Raw genomic sequence first — 14,451 nt, forward strand, 5'->3', positions numbered from 1 at the left:
CCCATTGCAGCCGAGCCATGGCCATACAAAAATCACGTCCCTTCCCTTTAGCCAGTCCTGCGCAGTCAGCTTTTTATGAATGCAGCTAATTTCTGTGGCCCAACAGGATTAAATGGCTTTCTAAGAAAAAACATCAAGGAGCTGAAGGCAGAAGAGTGGGCTGAAGATACAAAATGTAAACAAAGTGTTTTCTAGCAAGGAAGAGGAAAGAAAAACATTTCCCATCTTGCAGCTAACTGTAATGAGAATAAAGGACTCGGTCTCTTCAGATTTGTTTTGGTAGATTGCATAAGAAAAGAGACCTGGAGATGATGTTGGAGTACAAAATCTGGTTTTTAAAGGAGAAAAAAATTATGTCTTATAGTGGCAAAGTATTGAGTATGGCTCTCTTCTTTTCTCAGGGTGTTCTGATAACCTGGACGAAGCGCTTCAAAGCAAGCGGAGTGGAGGGAGCAGATGTTGTGAAGCTGCTGAACAAGGCCATCAAGAAACGTGGGGTAAATTGTACATTATTACTTGATTTTTTTAAAAACTCTGTCGTAGCAAACTTGTGGTTCTTTGCCAGAGAGCACCATTCACATCGCCAGCTTGGGCATGGGATGTGAGTGATGGTGCAGATCCGCTTTCTTGTGTGAAGATGAGGTGTTTTGTTGCTTGCTGGGGAAGTGGAGCTGTCGCAGTGTTGCTGTGGGGAAGCTGTGATTTTTCCTCGTAGCACAAAACTACATTCTGGTTTGGTGCTTGCAACTACAGCAATTTAATCACCCTCCAAACACCGAGAAAAAGCTGCCCTTTTCAGTGATCCCTGCACCTCCCATTCCAGAGAAACTGCCTCTGGTGGTCTGGGCTCTCCCCAGCAGCTCGGCTGAGCCGTGCAGCTGGCTCACTGGGGAGGAGGAGAGGAGCAGAGAGAAGAGAAAGGATTTCAGGCTCACTGAGCTGTGCTGCTCCTTGCAGTTTCTCCCTGCTGCTTTTATGGAGGATGAAGGTGACCAGGTTGCTGATTTAGGCAAATTAAAAGGCACTGAGCATGAGGTGGGATGAATTTGGGCTTGTATGATTCTCCCAACCAGGTGATATGTTGATTACTCAGCATCTAAATTTGTTGGAAACTGGGCAGTATCTGCACCATTTGGGTAGCTGTGGATTTTTACGTAAGCCTGAGTTTCACTGTCAGCAAACAGCATTACTGTAGCCAGTTACTGTGATCAGAGTTAGTACCAAACAGAGTAACACTGAAGACACTAGAAAGGAATGGCTGCTTGTCACTTGGATAGCTTATTTAATTGCATTATTTGCTTATATGCTTATTATTAAAATCTTAATTTGAAATAAAACAATGTGTTTTAAGTGAATTTTGTGAGAAATTTGTTATCTTGGGAGCATTTTCTGTATTGACGCTCCAAGAAATGGCATGAGATTACTCCACGATCTTCTAACTACATAGTTCCTCCCTCCTTCAGGCATTCCCCTTCTCTTTCCCACGTAAGGGTGTTATGTGAGAGCAGGTTTTTGCCCTCTAGAAGTCACGCTGCAACCGTTTGTTGGTTTTCCTGGTGCCTTAAGTCTTTTCTCCCTGCCCCAGGTTGATGGGGTAGAGAAGTGGCAGATGGAGCAGGTGATATTTAAAAGTTGAGCTGTGGTATTCAGACAAATGATTTGTTTCCTGGGGAATTAGTGGGTATAAGCGAAGCGCTGGTAAACACCAGCAGCGTTTCGCAGAGCAGCCATATGGTACAAGTAACGTTTTGTTCCCCCACCAGGACTACGATGCAGACATCATGGCTGTTGTGAACGATACTGTCGGGACGATGATGACCTGCGGCTTCGATGACCAGCGTTGTGAAGTTGGCTTGATCATTGGTAACACACACACACTGCTGCAGCAGCGTGCACGTGGCTTTTTTCCCTTTGCCTGGCCTCTTTGCTTAGCCCTTTCACGTTCTTTCCCTCAAGGCACTGGCACCAACGCCTGTTACATGGAGGAGATGCGGCACATAGACCTGGTGGAAGGCGACGAGGGCAGGATGTGCATTAACACGGAGTGGGGGGCCTTCGGAGATGACGGTTCACTAGAGGACATCAGGACCGAGTTCGACAGAGAGATCGACCGCGGATCCCTAAATCCTGGGAAGCAGCTGTGAGTGAGGCGGTTATTTACGAGCTCTCTGGCTTTTGCTGACATGTGGTATGATTCAGGCGAAACATTTGCGCTCACTGATGCTAGGGGATGGTGGCGTGGTCCAGGCAGAACCACATTTTGCCATCTGCTGGGAGGAGAGTGCATGTTCCCTGCGCAGGCACCATGCCAGGTGACCGGGCAGCCCTGCTTGGGCTGGAGTCTTCAGGCCCCAAACGGTTTGCTCATTACTTCAAAATTTCTCCCTTAGCAGCTGTTTTCAGAGGAAAGGATCTGGTCAGGGTTGCCACGGTCCTAGTTAGGGCTGTTGATTTTTACTCTATCAGCTTCAGTTCACAGCTTATCAATGTAGCCCTTGCTGGAGCCAGGGAAATTAAAAAAAATCTCTTTCCACTTATGTTATGAAGTCAGCAGTTGAAGAAAGCTTGACTTTACCTGTGCTGGGGCAGGCGTACAGCTGGGCTCTGCCTCTTGCTGCTGCCTGTGGACCCTTGGGTGACTGCTGCTGCCCTCTCCTGCAGGTTTGAGAAGATGGTCAGCGGGCTGTACATGGGGGAGCTGGTCAGGCTCATCCTGGTGAAGATGGCCAAGGAGGGGCTGCTCTTTGAAGGGAGAATCACCCCCGAGCTTCTCACCAAAGGGAAGTTTGAGACAAAGCATGTTTCTGCCATAGAAAAGTGAGTACCTCTCCCTCCCTGGGTTCCAAATGACTCTGCCTGTTAATTTTCCAGCATTACTTTTTTGCTTTGTGGAGGAATGTGCTGCATTGGAGGTAGCTGGCACCATCCCGTGGGGTGTGTATCCAGCGTGTGGGGATCCCCAGAAGGCAGCCAGCATCCTCTCCTCCAAGCCACCAGCTCCCGTGAGCTGGGAGGTGGCAGGTTTCTCCTTCCCTCTGCTTTGGGAGGCACCACCAGTCCCTGCAGCCACAAGCTACGCCCTCTGCTGCCGCTCACCCTGATGGCAAAAACCTAAACGTTGCTAGCCTGCAGCTAAACGTGGGAGTGAATTGGCTTAGTGCCTCCTACCAAATACTTGTGTTGCTCCTCGCTGTCTCCACGGGATCGCTGGGCAGAAAGAAAATGAGTGTGACAAGGCAGAGCATTCAGTCTCGTGGGCAGTGCTGGGCGCTGCGTGGCGACCTCTGAGCTATGCGCCAGTTGGTTCCTTACGGTGTCATCACCCTTTCGGTCAGCACTTACTGGCTCTGCCCCCCGCGGTGTTAAAATTCACATCGCTGGGGTAGCTCGTGCTGCAGGGACCGGGCCAGCTTTCCAATTTTGGAATTCAGTTAATGAGAGCAAAAGTTGACCTGAAATTCCACCTCATTCCCCAAAGAGCACTTTGGTTACAGACAGGGAGCGCACTCCTGTGCCACTTCAAATTTCCAGCTGATGCTAGCAAGACGCAGGAATCCTTAAAAAGATGTGTGGGAGTGCAGTTAGTGATGGCAAGATATACACCTTCCTTTTCTGTCTTGGAAATGACTGAGTGGTACGTGAGTAAGTTTTGCCAGAAACTTTGCTCTCAGGCTGGGTGCTAATGTGGGAAAACTGAGTGCAAGAGGCAGAAAGTCAGGGAGGCTGGAAAAGCCTGAAAAGAGGGCCGTGAGGATGAAATCACTTTGGCAACCCTTGCTCAGGGTTTTGTTTTTCACACTGAGCTTAATTTACTGAGACCTGGGAGCGGGATTAGCTGCACGCTCAGCTCTGTGCTGAATTGTGGGGCTGGTGCTTCCTGCTCCAGAGAGAAGTTGCTTGAAGTCTAAAGCATCAGGGTGATTAAAAAGCATTTAATTCCTCCAGGTCTGTTAAAATTCTTGGAGGAGTCACTGCTGACTTCCTTGGGGTGCGCGGAAGGAGCTGTCACGGGATCTGCTTCTGGGAGATGCCCCAGTACAGCAGGGCAGGGCCAGTCCCAAGCTTAGTGCCTGTGCTTTTGGGGCACTTTTTGGGCTCTCTTGGTACGAGACTTGTTCTTACCACCTAGCGCAGCTGAAACCTGCTCTGTTGGAGAGAGAAGTGCACGTGATTATTGTTTGATAGGTTTCCAGGGACATGATAAAGCTGGTGCCCAGTGAGAAAGGAACGTGAAGAAGGCAGGATACTGAGTACAGATGGAGGAATCCCAGCCAGAGAGTGGCTGCTGTGGTAGCTGAAATAGTATATTTTGGAGGTGGCACGTTTGCACCAGGCTGTAATAGACAGCTATTTCTATCTGTGAATATTCAGAGCATTTTGTTTTAAGCCTTAGAGAGCTTCTCAGTCCAGATCTCTAAGAAATTTTCTTTCTAATCCCTTTCTCAAACCCCATGCAGGTACACATGTGCTTGGATGTGCCTCAATCCTGCGTTTTATAGCTTCCCTCCCTCTAAGGAGTTCCTTTACCGCTCTCTCTTTGTAGGAGCAAAGAAGGTTTGAACAAAGCCAAAGAAATCCTAACCCGCCTGGGGGTGGAGCCGTCCCACGAGGACTGCGTGGCGGTCCAGCACGTCTGCACCATCGTGTCCTTCCGCTCGGCCAACCTGGTGGCCTCCACGCTGGGCGCCATCCTCAACCAGCTGCGGGACAACAAGGGGGTCGGCCGCCTCCGCACCACCGTGGGGGTCGATGGCTCCCTCTACAAGATGCACCCACAGTGAGTCCCCGGCTCCTGCCGTTAGCACATGCACACACACGTACGAGAGAGAAAAACACAACAAAACAACCCAAACCCTGGAGTACTTGGGTACCAGTGAAATGATTCTGCCTCGTCTTGGGGCTGGCAGGGAGGACTGGGTGTTGTTTATGGGGAAATCTCTGAAAGAACAAAACCGCGTAGCATTTATTTTTCCGTTTGCCACTATTTTGTTGAAAAAAAAAAATCAACAAAACCCGTGTTCGTTAATTAAGGAAAAAATTTGGGAAGCAAAAACCATTTCCAAGAATGCTGTTTTGACTAGCCTTTCTAGATGGTCGGGTCTGGGGTGTGTTAAGATAACATGTGGGCAATTTTTATTTCTGAACCGTTTCCCCACACCATCTAAAGGACAACTGAGGACCCTCAGAGGGGATTGGAGCAGTGCCAGAGCCAGGGTGTTTCTTCCATCCGTGGTTGGGTTCAGGGGATGAGACTCTCAGTGCTCTGCCCTGTTTTTTGCTGACTTTTCTTAGGAATTTAGGCGAAAAGAGGCTGTAAAGAAGAGCTGCTCTTCCCTGGCAGTTTCCCTGCTTGGGAGGCCGTAGCTCAGGCTGCTGAGGCTCCTTGCTCCCCTCGCAGTCAGTCAGTGAGGTTTTGGGGGCCGTGGGGGAGGCAGGGCAGCCGGTGGACGTGCAGCCTCTCCCTGCAGGTACGCTCGGCGCTTGCACAAAACCACCCGGCGCCTGGTGCCCGACTCGGACGTGCGGTTCCTGCTGTCGGAGAGCGGCAGCGGGAAGGGGGCGGCGATGGTGACGGCGGTGGCGTACCGGCTGTCGGAGCAGCACCGGCTGATCGACGAGACGCTGGCTGAGTTCAAGCTCACCCACGAGCAGCTGCTGCAGGTGAAGAAGAGGATGAGGACGGAGATGGAAGCGGGCCTGAAGAAGAAGAGTCACGAGACTGCCAAAGTGAAGATGCTGCCCACCTTCGTCCGCAGCACGCCGGATGGGACAGGTACAGAGCTGATCTGGTGTGATGAAAGGGGAGGCTCCAGAGCTGTGCTAAGGAGAAAAATCCCAGCTCTGGGCAGGGCAGACACTCCAGCCCCATTTCAGTGCCTCTGGGTGCAAGCAAGCTGTGGCCCACGGGGAGAAGACCACAGCTAGGCTAACCACCCAAACCCACCTGAACCCTGCCCACACAACCTGGGCAGTTCTTTGTGTTTCGTGGTGGTCAGCTAACTGGGAAACTTTCTCACAGTGAAAACAAAGAGCAGTTCTGTTAGGTCCTCTTTCCTTCATTGATTTAAGCAAACAAACAAACAAAAAACAACCCAAAACAGCAACAACACAAAAGGAAACAAAAACACACACACACACAAAAAGTCTGGAATAATTAGAGCAGCACCTAACATCTTCACCTGATGGATTCTTTAAATGCACACGTGTATTCTTTTACAGAGAACGGTGACTTTCTGGCACTTGACCTTGGAGGGACAAACTTTAGAGTTTTGCTGGTGAAAATTCGCAGTGGTAAAAGGAGAACAGTAGAAATGCACAACAAGATCTATGCAATTCCTATAGAGGTGATGCAGGGAACGGGAGAAGAGGTGAGTATCTGTGCTTCTCTTCTGCAGCACTGCTGCTTTTTAAATCCTTTTTTAAGAGTAGTGGAATGTACAGCTTCAAACACATGACTTTTCTCTTTAAAGCTGTTTGATCACATCGTTACCTGCATTTCTGACTTCCTGGATTATATGGGAATAAAAGGTGCACGGCTTCCTCTCGGCTTCACGTTTTCCTTCCCTTGCAAGCAGACCAGTCTAGATGCTGTAAGTTCATTACTATTTTTTAAATCTGCTTTTGTGCTTAGGCTAGGTTGCATTGCTCTGCCTTCATATCACCTACCCGACACTTACAGGCAGGTTGTGTGAGGGGAGGGTTCATGCTCTGACCCTGACCAGTACAGCTTGTCCTATAAACAGCTCTTTTAAAGGTAGTAATGCAAGTGCTGGTTAGTCTGTGGCTGTGACGGATGAGAGCATTTACACTTTCCGTGGTGGTGATAGGCCCTTTTTAATGTAATGTGTTCTTTTTTCCAATCATATAAACCTGCTGGACTGTGATACTGCCCTGGTTTCGTGAGTGATAAGCACAAGCTGGGTCTGTCCTTGCCTGCTGCCAGCGCCTGGTCCCAGGCTGATCTGGTTTTGCTGGATGGAGTGGATGAACCAGGAACTGGGGGAGCCTATAACATGTCCCTGTCAGTGTACCCTTGTTCTCTTGGCTCTCCTGTTTAACTCCTTCACTGCCACATATCTTCACCAACTCCATCTGTGCAGCTGATAATAATATCGTGTCTATTTAGCATTTTCTTTCTAGATAGGTATCTTTTCTTTCACACCTTTTATTTTTGAGTTTGTTGCATTGCTACAGTCTGGGCAATAGTGCTTCTCCTGGTGAAGTAGCTTTTTAGTGATCTGCATTTTCAAGAAAAAAATAAAGTTTCCTAGTCTCGAGCTATGGTATCTGATGTTTTGCATTTTTTTTTTTTTTAATTTGTTTTTATTTTCTGTCTTTGGGCATGATGCAGAATGGTTCAGTCATTAGCAAGTGTTTCTGTCTTGAAAATCTGGAGACTAAGCGTGATTAGTTTTAGATGCAAATTTCAGAGATATAGATAGATTTCTTTTTATAAAGTCTTCTGTATAACTACACACTAAAGCATTTTAAATTTCAAGTGTAGATGCAAGGAAGTTATTAGATACAATTACTCAATGACGGTTCCTTAGAGGATTATAGGATTTGGGGCATTTTGTAGTGCATCAAGAAAAGCGTTAACCTATTTGCTTTCTTTTTAGGGTATCCTCCTCAACTGGACAAAAGGCTTCAAGGCTACAGACTGTGAGGGAGAAGACGTGGTGTATTTGCTTAGAGAAGGAATTAAAAGAAGAGAGGTGATTATTATTATTTTTCCTCCTTTCCCTTCTTTCTCCCCTGCAGTTTACAGACCTCGTGGGTCAGGCTGGCTCCCTCTTGTGGGGTTAGCGTGCCTCGAGGAAACGGGCTGGGCCTCCTGCCCTGCACAGAAGGTGTTTGTCTTGCAGCAGGTCCAGATGCAGCAGCCCCTGATGGCTTGTGGCTGTACTGGCTCTGGTGCTGGCACGTAGCCCAGTCACAACCCAGTAGTAGGATGGTCTAGAGGGCATGCAGCAGAAATGGGAGAGGTCAGCCACCAAACTGAAATTGCTCCTCAAAATGAGCCATGCTGGAGATTTTTTCTTCTTCTTTTTATTTTCTTTTTATTTTTTTTTTCTTAGAGGCTTCTGAATTTGCTAAATTTGGCAGACCTTTCCAAGCACTTTTCAAACCCTGTGGCAATTGTCACTGCATTAGAGCATGCAGAAAGCAGGACTTTCCAATGTAGTGATTGTAAGGAGGCTTCTCAGTGCACCCTAAATGACAGTTCCCTCCTCACCCCCGGCGCTTGTTCTTGGAAAAGTCTTAAGCAGCTTAATTGGAACTTTCTAGGAAGGGAGGAAAAAGAGCCCGAGGAGAACTTACGTTTAACAGAATTTTATCAGCAAATGTTGCTGTATTTGCTACTGCACAGCTATAGTACAGCATGGCAATAGCCCTTTGCCGTGTGCTTATATGCAAGATCTATTCTTAAATATGCCTAAGCCAAAGAGAACAGTCAGGAATATGCCTTCTGCTGCTGCCATGGTCTGTAGTTGGTAAAGCATTCAAGGAGACTTAGCTACCTGCTGGTACGCTGACTTCTGATCTCTGCAGAGGTAACGTCAGGCCAGTACTTCCAGCTACATGTATTTGTTCTTGGTGTGTTTTGACAGCGACCCTTTGTTGTGTTCCTTTTGTGTCCCCTTTGGTGTTCGGGGTGGCTCCAAACCCAGAGTTCTCACTGTTTTACTTTTCTCTTCCAAAGGAGTTTGACTTGGATGTGGTGGCTGTGGTGAACGATACGGTGGGCACGATGATGACTTGTGCTTATGAAGACCCCAACTGTGAAATTGGACTCATTGTGGGTATGTGTTAGAAATGCTTTGCAGTTGGCCTTTTTTTTTTTAAATTAAACAGCATGCAGACACCTGTCTGTGTTCTCATGGAGCCGTCCCTGTGCTTACCTAAAAATACAGCTAGGGTGTCCAGAAGTGAAAGATTTGGAGATTAACAGCTATACCTTCAGAAACAAGCCGTGTGAAGGAGTTGAGCAGAATTCAACAGCCAGCTTGGTTCTGTGCTTGATCATTTGAGATGTCCACAGGCTGTAGTGCTTAACAAATCCTGCTTGTTTTAACTGGGAAGATGCTGTGCTGCTTGGGAAGTGAGCAAACTTGAGCTCAGGTAGTTTTATCAGCTCCTGGAAGATTTGTTAGTTTAACCCATCAGCGTTTCCCTGCTTGGGTGTTCAGGTGACCCACAGCTTGCCTTGAGCATGTGGTCTCTCAGAATAAACTTGTAATGCACAGCCACAGTTCTTGAATAGCATGCAATGGAAAGCTCTGATAGACAGAATCACAGAATCACAGAATTTTCTAGGTTGGAAGAGACCTCAAGATCATCGAGTCCAACCTCTGACCTAACGCTAACAGTCCCCACTAAACCATTTCCCACTAAACCATTTCTGTGAGCTTAAATAATGTTTCAAGTTGCAAAGTGACTTGTAGGAAAATGAAACACCACCAATTTCTCCTTCAGACAGTTGGAAAATGTCCAGGATGAGTCAGCACAGCACAGTGTGGGTAGGGAGCTGTGTCTGTGAGCTCCATGTTTTCGGTGAGAGTTCCCTGCAGGAAGGGCAGCATGTCCTTGGGATGCTGATAGCATCCTCTGACTGCCTGCTGCAGCCCCGCCTCATTCGGTGGCCTGGGAACATCTGGGATAAGGAGAGCAAAAGCCCCAGGGCTTTAACAACTCCCTCTCCCCTGCTCGCTCACATGATAGTTTCCTAGGCATCTTCAAGAAGTTTTGTGCCCCAGGTAATAGCAAATCTGCCTTTCTTTGCTAACAGAGCTCTGCTTCCTAAGGCTTAGTGCTCATGGAGCACTTGGTAATTACCACAGTCCTTAGGGTTCCCGTTTAGCAGAGTCAAACATGGCAGCATCTCAACGTGGAAGTTACTTGCCTCCCTGAAAAGCAATTGAAACAGCTGAATTTTGTGCATCATAAAAAACAAAACAAAACAAACAAGAACTAAAAAATGTCCTGCCATTAGCCAGCAAAATCCCTGGGTTTTTCTTTGCCTGATGCCTCAAATCTTCCTGAAGCTTTCACTTCAACAATTTTTTCCCTGAACTTTGAAGGTCTGTGGGCTTTGTGGAAGGTGACTCCTATCTTCAGAAACTTCAGAATTCATCTGGCTGCTTGCTGTGGTTTTGGGTTCAAAAACACTTGGAGTGTGCTGAAAATGCCATGCTGCTGGTCCCCCCGTAACATGGGACCCTCAGCCCAGCCAGCCTGGATGAGCCTCTGCTCCTCTGAGCCGTGCTGGGCAGTGTGCCACAGCTTCCCTATAATGCACTAATATTCCCCTTTAGTTTAGGATTATCAAAGTGGTTTTTTGTTTGTTTGTTTTTCCTTTGTGACTTTTGGAATTGACTTCATCATTCAGAAAAGGCACCTTCAAGATCCACCAGAAGGTTCGGGGTCAGGACTGTTGTTCTTGCTCCAGTGTTGTTTTGTTTAAAAAAAAAAAAGAAAAGTACAAAACCCACAGGAATTTCACTGTTTTCTCTTTTCAGGAACTGGCAGCAATGCCTGCTACATGGAAGAGATGAGAAACATAGAGATGGTGGATGGTGAGCAAGGACGGATGTGTGTGAACATGGAGTGGGGAGCGTTCGGGGATAATGGATGCCTGGACGATATCAGGACAATATATGACAAAGCGGTTGATGACTTTTCACTAAATGCTGGAAAGCAAAGGTACTGTGGGGTAAATGCTGTGCTAAGAGTAAGCCAGGCTGCCTCAAATGCTTTTGAGAGAATTGGATTTCTCCCCTTCTCAGAAAGGAGGTTGAGTGGAAAATGAACGCAGCCCTTCTGCCCTGTGGGATTTCCCTCCTCTGTGCCTCTGGTTGCTTCTTGTTTTCTAGTTTCCCCAAGGACAAACATCCATGATCTTCTCTCTCTGCTTTCTCTTCTGTATGGGCAACGGATGTCTTTACCATTGTCTGCCCGTTTTGCGGCCGTTCATTTAGCTACAGCCAAATTCCTCTGCCAGCCTTTTGGGTGGGCAGAGCTGTTGTGGCCACTGAGCATCTGCCCAGAGCTTGTTTGCAACAGGGTTTTTGGTGAGAACTTCAGGAGGATTTAAATTAGTAAAATCTCCTTTTTCTCATCCCATGTTGTACTTAAACGTTTAAGAAGGCTTGTCATTCCTATGTTCTTGGTCTCGGTTTAATCTCTTTTAGCTGAGTTCTCTTATTTCGAGGGCTCTGCCTCTTGAAATCCTCAGCCTCGACCTGCAGGCATGGTTGGAGCTTGGGGCTGGTCACTGTAAAGCAGTTGCAGCCAGCTCTGACATCAGGCAATATTCTGGATGACATGCCATGGTAGAGGACCTGCCTTTCTTGGCCCTGGAGGATGGATCCCACTTTGGGAACCCAGCTCTGGGGTGAGCAAGTGCTTCCCTGCCCCCAAGAAGAAAGAGCTGACAAGGAGATGGACCCAGCACAACGCTCCTGGGCTGAGGCTGCTGCATGCCCAGACTGCAATTTTTCATAATTCCTCTGCTTTGACGTGAGGGCAGTGGAGCTATTAAGAAAGTTGTGTGACTCCAGCAAATCTGCCTGGAAGCCTGGGGGACGCAGTCAAGTTGGCAGCTCCCTTGGGAAGCTCTGTAGGGTTTAGGGCACAAACAGACACGGAGAGGCGGATGCTGAGCAAGCCTGATGTGGCGGCAGGGTTGGCATGGAGTAAGCAGCCAAAGGCAGAAGGGGAAACTGCCAAGGGGGATAATTTATTCCAGACGAAGTTAGGCACTTGAGAGGGAAGGCGCTTGCTGGGTACAAGCCCGAGAGAGCTCATGGTATTAAATGGACTGCGTGGCTTGCTTCCAGGTGGCTGGTGCGCTGTGCTCAGCTCAGGCCAGGGCAGAAACCCTGCTCAGAGCTCCAGGAGGTGAAATAAAGGATGCGTGGCTGAATGAACTTTTCAATAAATGAGAAAGCGTTCAGCTCTCGTTGCTGAGGGCACAGCTCGGTCACGGACCGCAGAATGCCCCTTTCAAAGCAGAATGGTGCTGGAGGGGAGGGGGGCGAAGCAGACTCCTGTTCTCAGCATGGGGCTGCCCCGTGCCAGCGCTGAGCACCCCTCGGTGCGTGCCAGGAAGAGATCTGCAGGTGGAAAATATCCCTCTCTCTAGCCTGGGGCAAACCTGCCAGCGGAAAACTCGGGTTCTGTGTGCAAAGTGAGGTCAAGAGGGGGTTCAAAACACCCTGGTTCCTCCCTGTGGCTTTTGGGCTGTTATTTCCCTGCTGGGAACCAGGTGCTGGAGTTAACTGAAAAGCACAAACCAGCCCTGGTCCCCTGGCTCGCTCATTTACAGGTCAGTGATCCTGGGAACATGCTGAACATACCTCTTCACGTTCATTTATTTATTTTTAATTCCCACAGGGTGCTTTTCAGCACAGGACTCCCTTAAAAACTGCACTCCCAGTGCCTGTACCTTGTGGAGAGACCCTGGGGGTCTGCCCTGGGGGCGAATGGTAGTGAGGAGTATGTGAGGTGTTTGTAGGAAGCAAACAGGGTTTGTTTGAAAACCTTGCAAGGTTTTCCACTGCTTTTTCTTGCCCAATTCTCCTCATAAATGGCCATTCTGTGTAAATCAGTTTGCAGATTTCATGTCCCCAGCATGTGCAGGCAGGACATCTAGGTAATAAGCAGCTGCAGTGCCACTTCTGCAAGTATGAGCTGTGTCCTGAGCTGTGCTGCTGTCTTTCATTGCAGGTACGAGAAAATGATCAGTGGGATGTACCTGGGGGAAATAGTCCGCAATATTTTGATCGACTTCACCAAGCGGGGGTTCCTGTTCAGAGGCCAGATTTCAGAGACGTTGAAGACCAGGCATATCTTTGAAACCAAGTTCCTTTCACAGATCGAGAGGTAAGAGAGCACGGGAGGCTGTTCAGAGAGAAATACTGTGCTAAAGCTCATCTGGTGATGCTGCTGCTGACGGCTGGAGAGGACGGCTCCGTGCTCCAGAGATGATTTTGTCTCATTGCGAGCCTGTACCTGTGCAGGCTCTTTAAAACACCAGAAATCAGGCTGTTTTCCTGTGCCTGTTCTGAGTGCCTAGCTGTTGTTGTGGGACTGAATGAATGCTAGCTGAATGCATACTTCTTTAGTGGATATTTCTGTGTCTTTATTGCTCAGACACTGTCTTAAAATCTGTTGAGTCTTTATGGGGGGAAAAAGCACAACAAAGTTTCATTAAAAATGTGTTCCTGAAATGCACTCGGTATGAAAAGAGAAGGGGAAGCAACGCAGAGCTGTGCTCAGAGCCCCTCTGGCTTGCCTGTGCCCCCTTCGTGCTCTGCCTGAATTTGGCAGCAGCGCGGTGTCGGGGTGAGTGTGTTTGCATTCTCCGGGGTCTCTTGTACCAGCAGCCTGGGAGTGTGGCCGCAGCTCTCGATGCGGTGGGGGTCGTGCTGGAGGCTCAGCTGAGGAGGGCCTTGAATTGAACTCTGTGTTCCTCTGCTCCTGCAGCGACAGGTTAGCTTTGCTTCAGGTGCGAACCATCCTCCAGCAGCTGGGGCTCAACAGCACCTGCGACGACAGCATCATCGTCAAGACCGTGTGTGGAGCAGTGTCCAAGCGAGCGGCTCAGTTGTGCGGGGCTGGCATGGCTGCAGTTGTAGATAAAATTCGGGAGAACAGAGGATTAGAGCACCTGGAGATTACGGTTGGTGTGGATGGGACGCTGTACAAGCTACACCCACAGTGAGTGTTCACCTTTCTCCGTGGTTGTTTGCCCGTGACCTGTAACGTGTTGCTGCGTGTCCTTTTCCAGCCTGATTTCTTTTACTTGCTAGGGTAAGAGCCAGGGAAAAGAGATCTTAATCAGGGCTGCTCGGGCTTTCTAAAAGGTAATCAGAGGATCATGAAGGATTCAGGGGGCTGTGCCAAACTAAAGGCAACACAGCTTGCTGGGCAGGTTGGGAGCCACACAGGAAGGGGAAAGATCTCTTGGCTATGCAGAGGCAGCAAGAGAGCAGTGCTCGAATGCCTGGTGCCTCCTGGGAGGTGCCTCTTTGCCTGGTGCCTCTTGGGCAGATGTTTCTGTCCATCAGGCAGAGGAGGTGGGCTGCTGGAAAGCAGGGGCAGGTGAGGGCAGGAGTCTACAACAGCTGGCAACACAGGGAGGGGAGGACTAGTGCCTGTCTCCAGAGTGTACAGAAGGAGGCAGGTAGGAAGATGGCCATGCACCATCTCATCTTTTGCACTTTGCTGTGGCAGAAGAGATCCAGCTAACCCCACACAGAGAGAGAGCAAAGGGCTGGGATGAAAGTATTTTGGCCCCGGCTCCTAGTGTGTAGTGTAGTAAAATGTTTCCAGCATTTTATTTCTCTCTGCTGTGAAAGGGGGAGCACTGCAAAGGCCCGTGGCACTGCTATGCTCTGTAGGTGCTACAAGGCCTCCCTTGCCCACGGCCACTGTTTCCCTTCACAG

General features: G+C 48.8%; 1 protein-coding gene across 2 annotated transcripts in view; it reads left to right on the forward strand.

The window, feature by feature from the left end:
* Window positions 1-14,451, forward strand: part of HK1 (hexokinase 1) — a 31,685-nt gene that overhangs the window by 15,383 nt on the left and 1,851 nt on the right. For both annotated transcript variants that reach the window (XM_084525052.1, XM_084525053.1), the window contains exons 5-17: window positions 402-497; window positions 1,764-1,863; window positions 1,957-2,140; window positions 2,662-2,817; window positions 4,544-4,777; window positions 5,469-5,773; window positions 6,220-6,368; window positions 6,471-6,590; window positions 7,620-7,715; window positions 8,705-8,804; window positions 10,521-10,704; window positions 12,730-12,885; window positions 13,489-13,722. In XM_084525052.1, the coding sequence (XP_084381178.1) occupies window positions 402-497; window positions 1,764-1,863; window positions 1,957-2,140; window positions 2,662-2,817; window positions 4,544-4,777; window positions 5,469-5,773; window positions 6,220-6,368; window positions 6,471-6,590; window positions 7,620-7,715; window positions 8,705-8,804; window positions 10,521-10,704; window positions 12,730-12,885; window positions 13,489-13,722 (2,114 nt within the window). The remainder of the gene's footprint in view (window positions 1-401; window positions 498-1,763; window positions 1,864-1,956; window positions 2,141-2,661; window positions 2,818-4,543; window positions 4,778-5,468; window positions 5,774-6,219; window positions 6,369-6,470; window positions 6,591-7,619; window positions 7,716-8,704; window positions 8,805-10,520; window positions 10,705-12,729; window positions 12,886-13,488; window positions 13,723-14,451) is intronic.

The sequence above is a fragment of the Aythya ferina genome (genome assembly GCF_964211825.1).
Source record: "Aythya ferina genome assembly, chromosome: 7".
In the NCBI taxonomy this organism is placed as follows: Eukaryota; Metazoa; Chordata; class Aves; order Anseriformes; family Anatidae; genus Aythya; species Aythya ferina.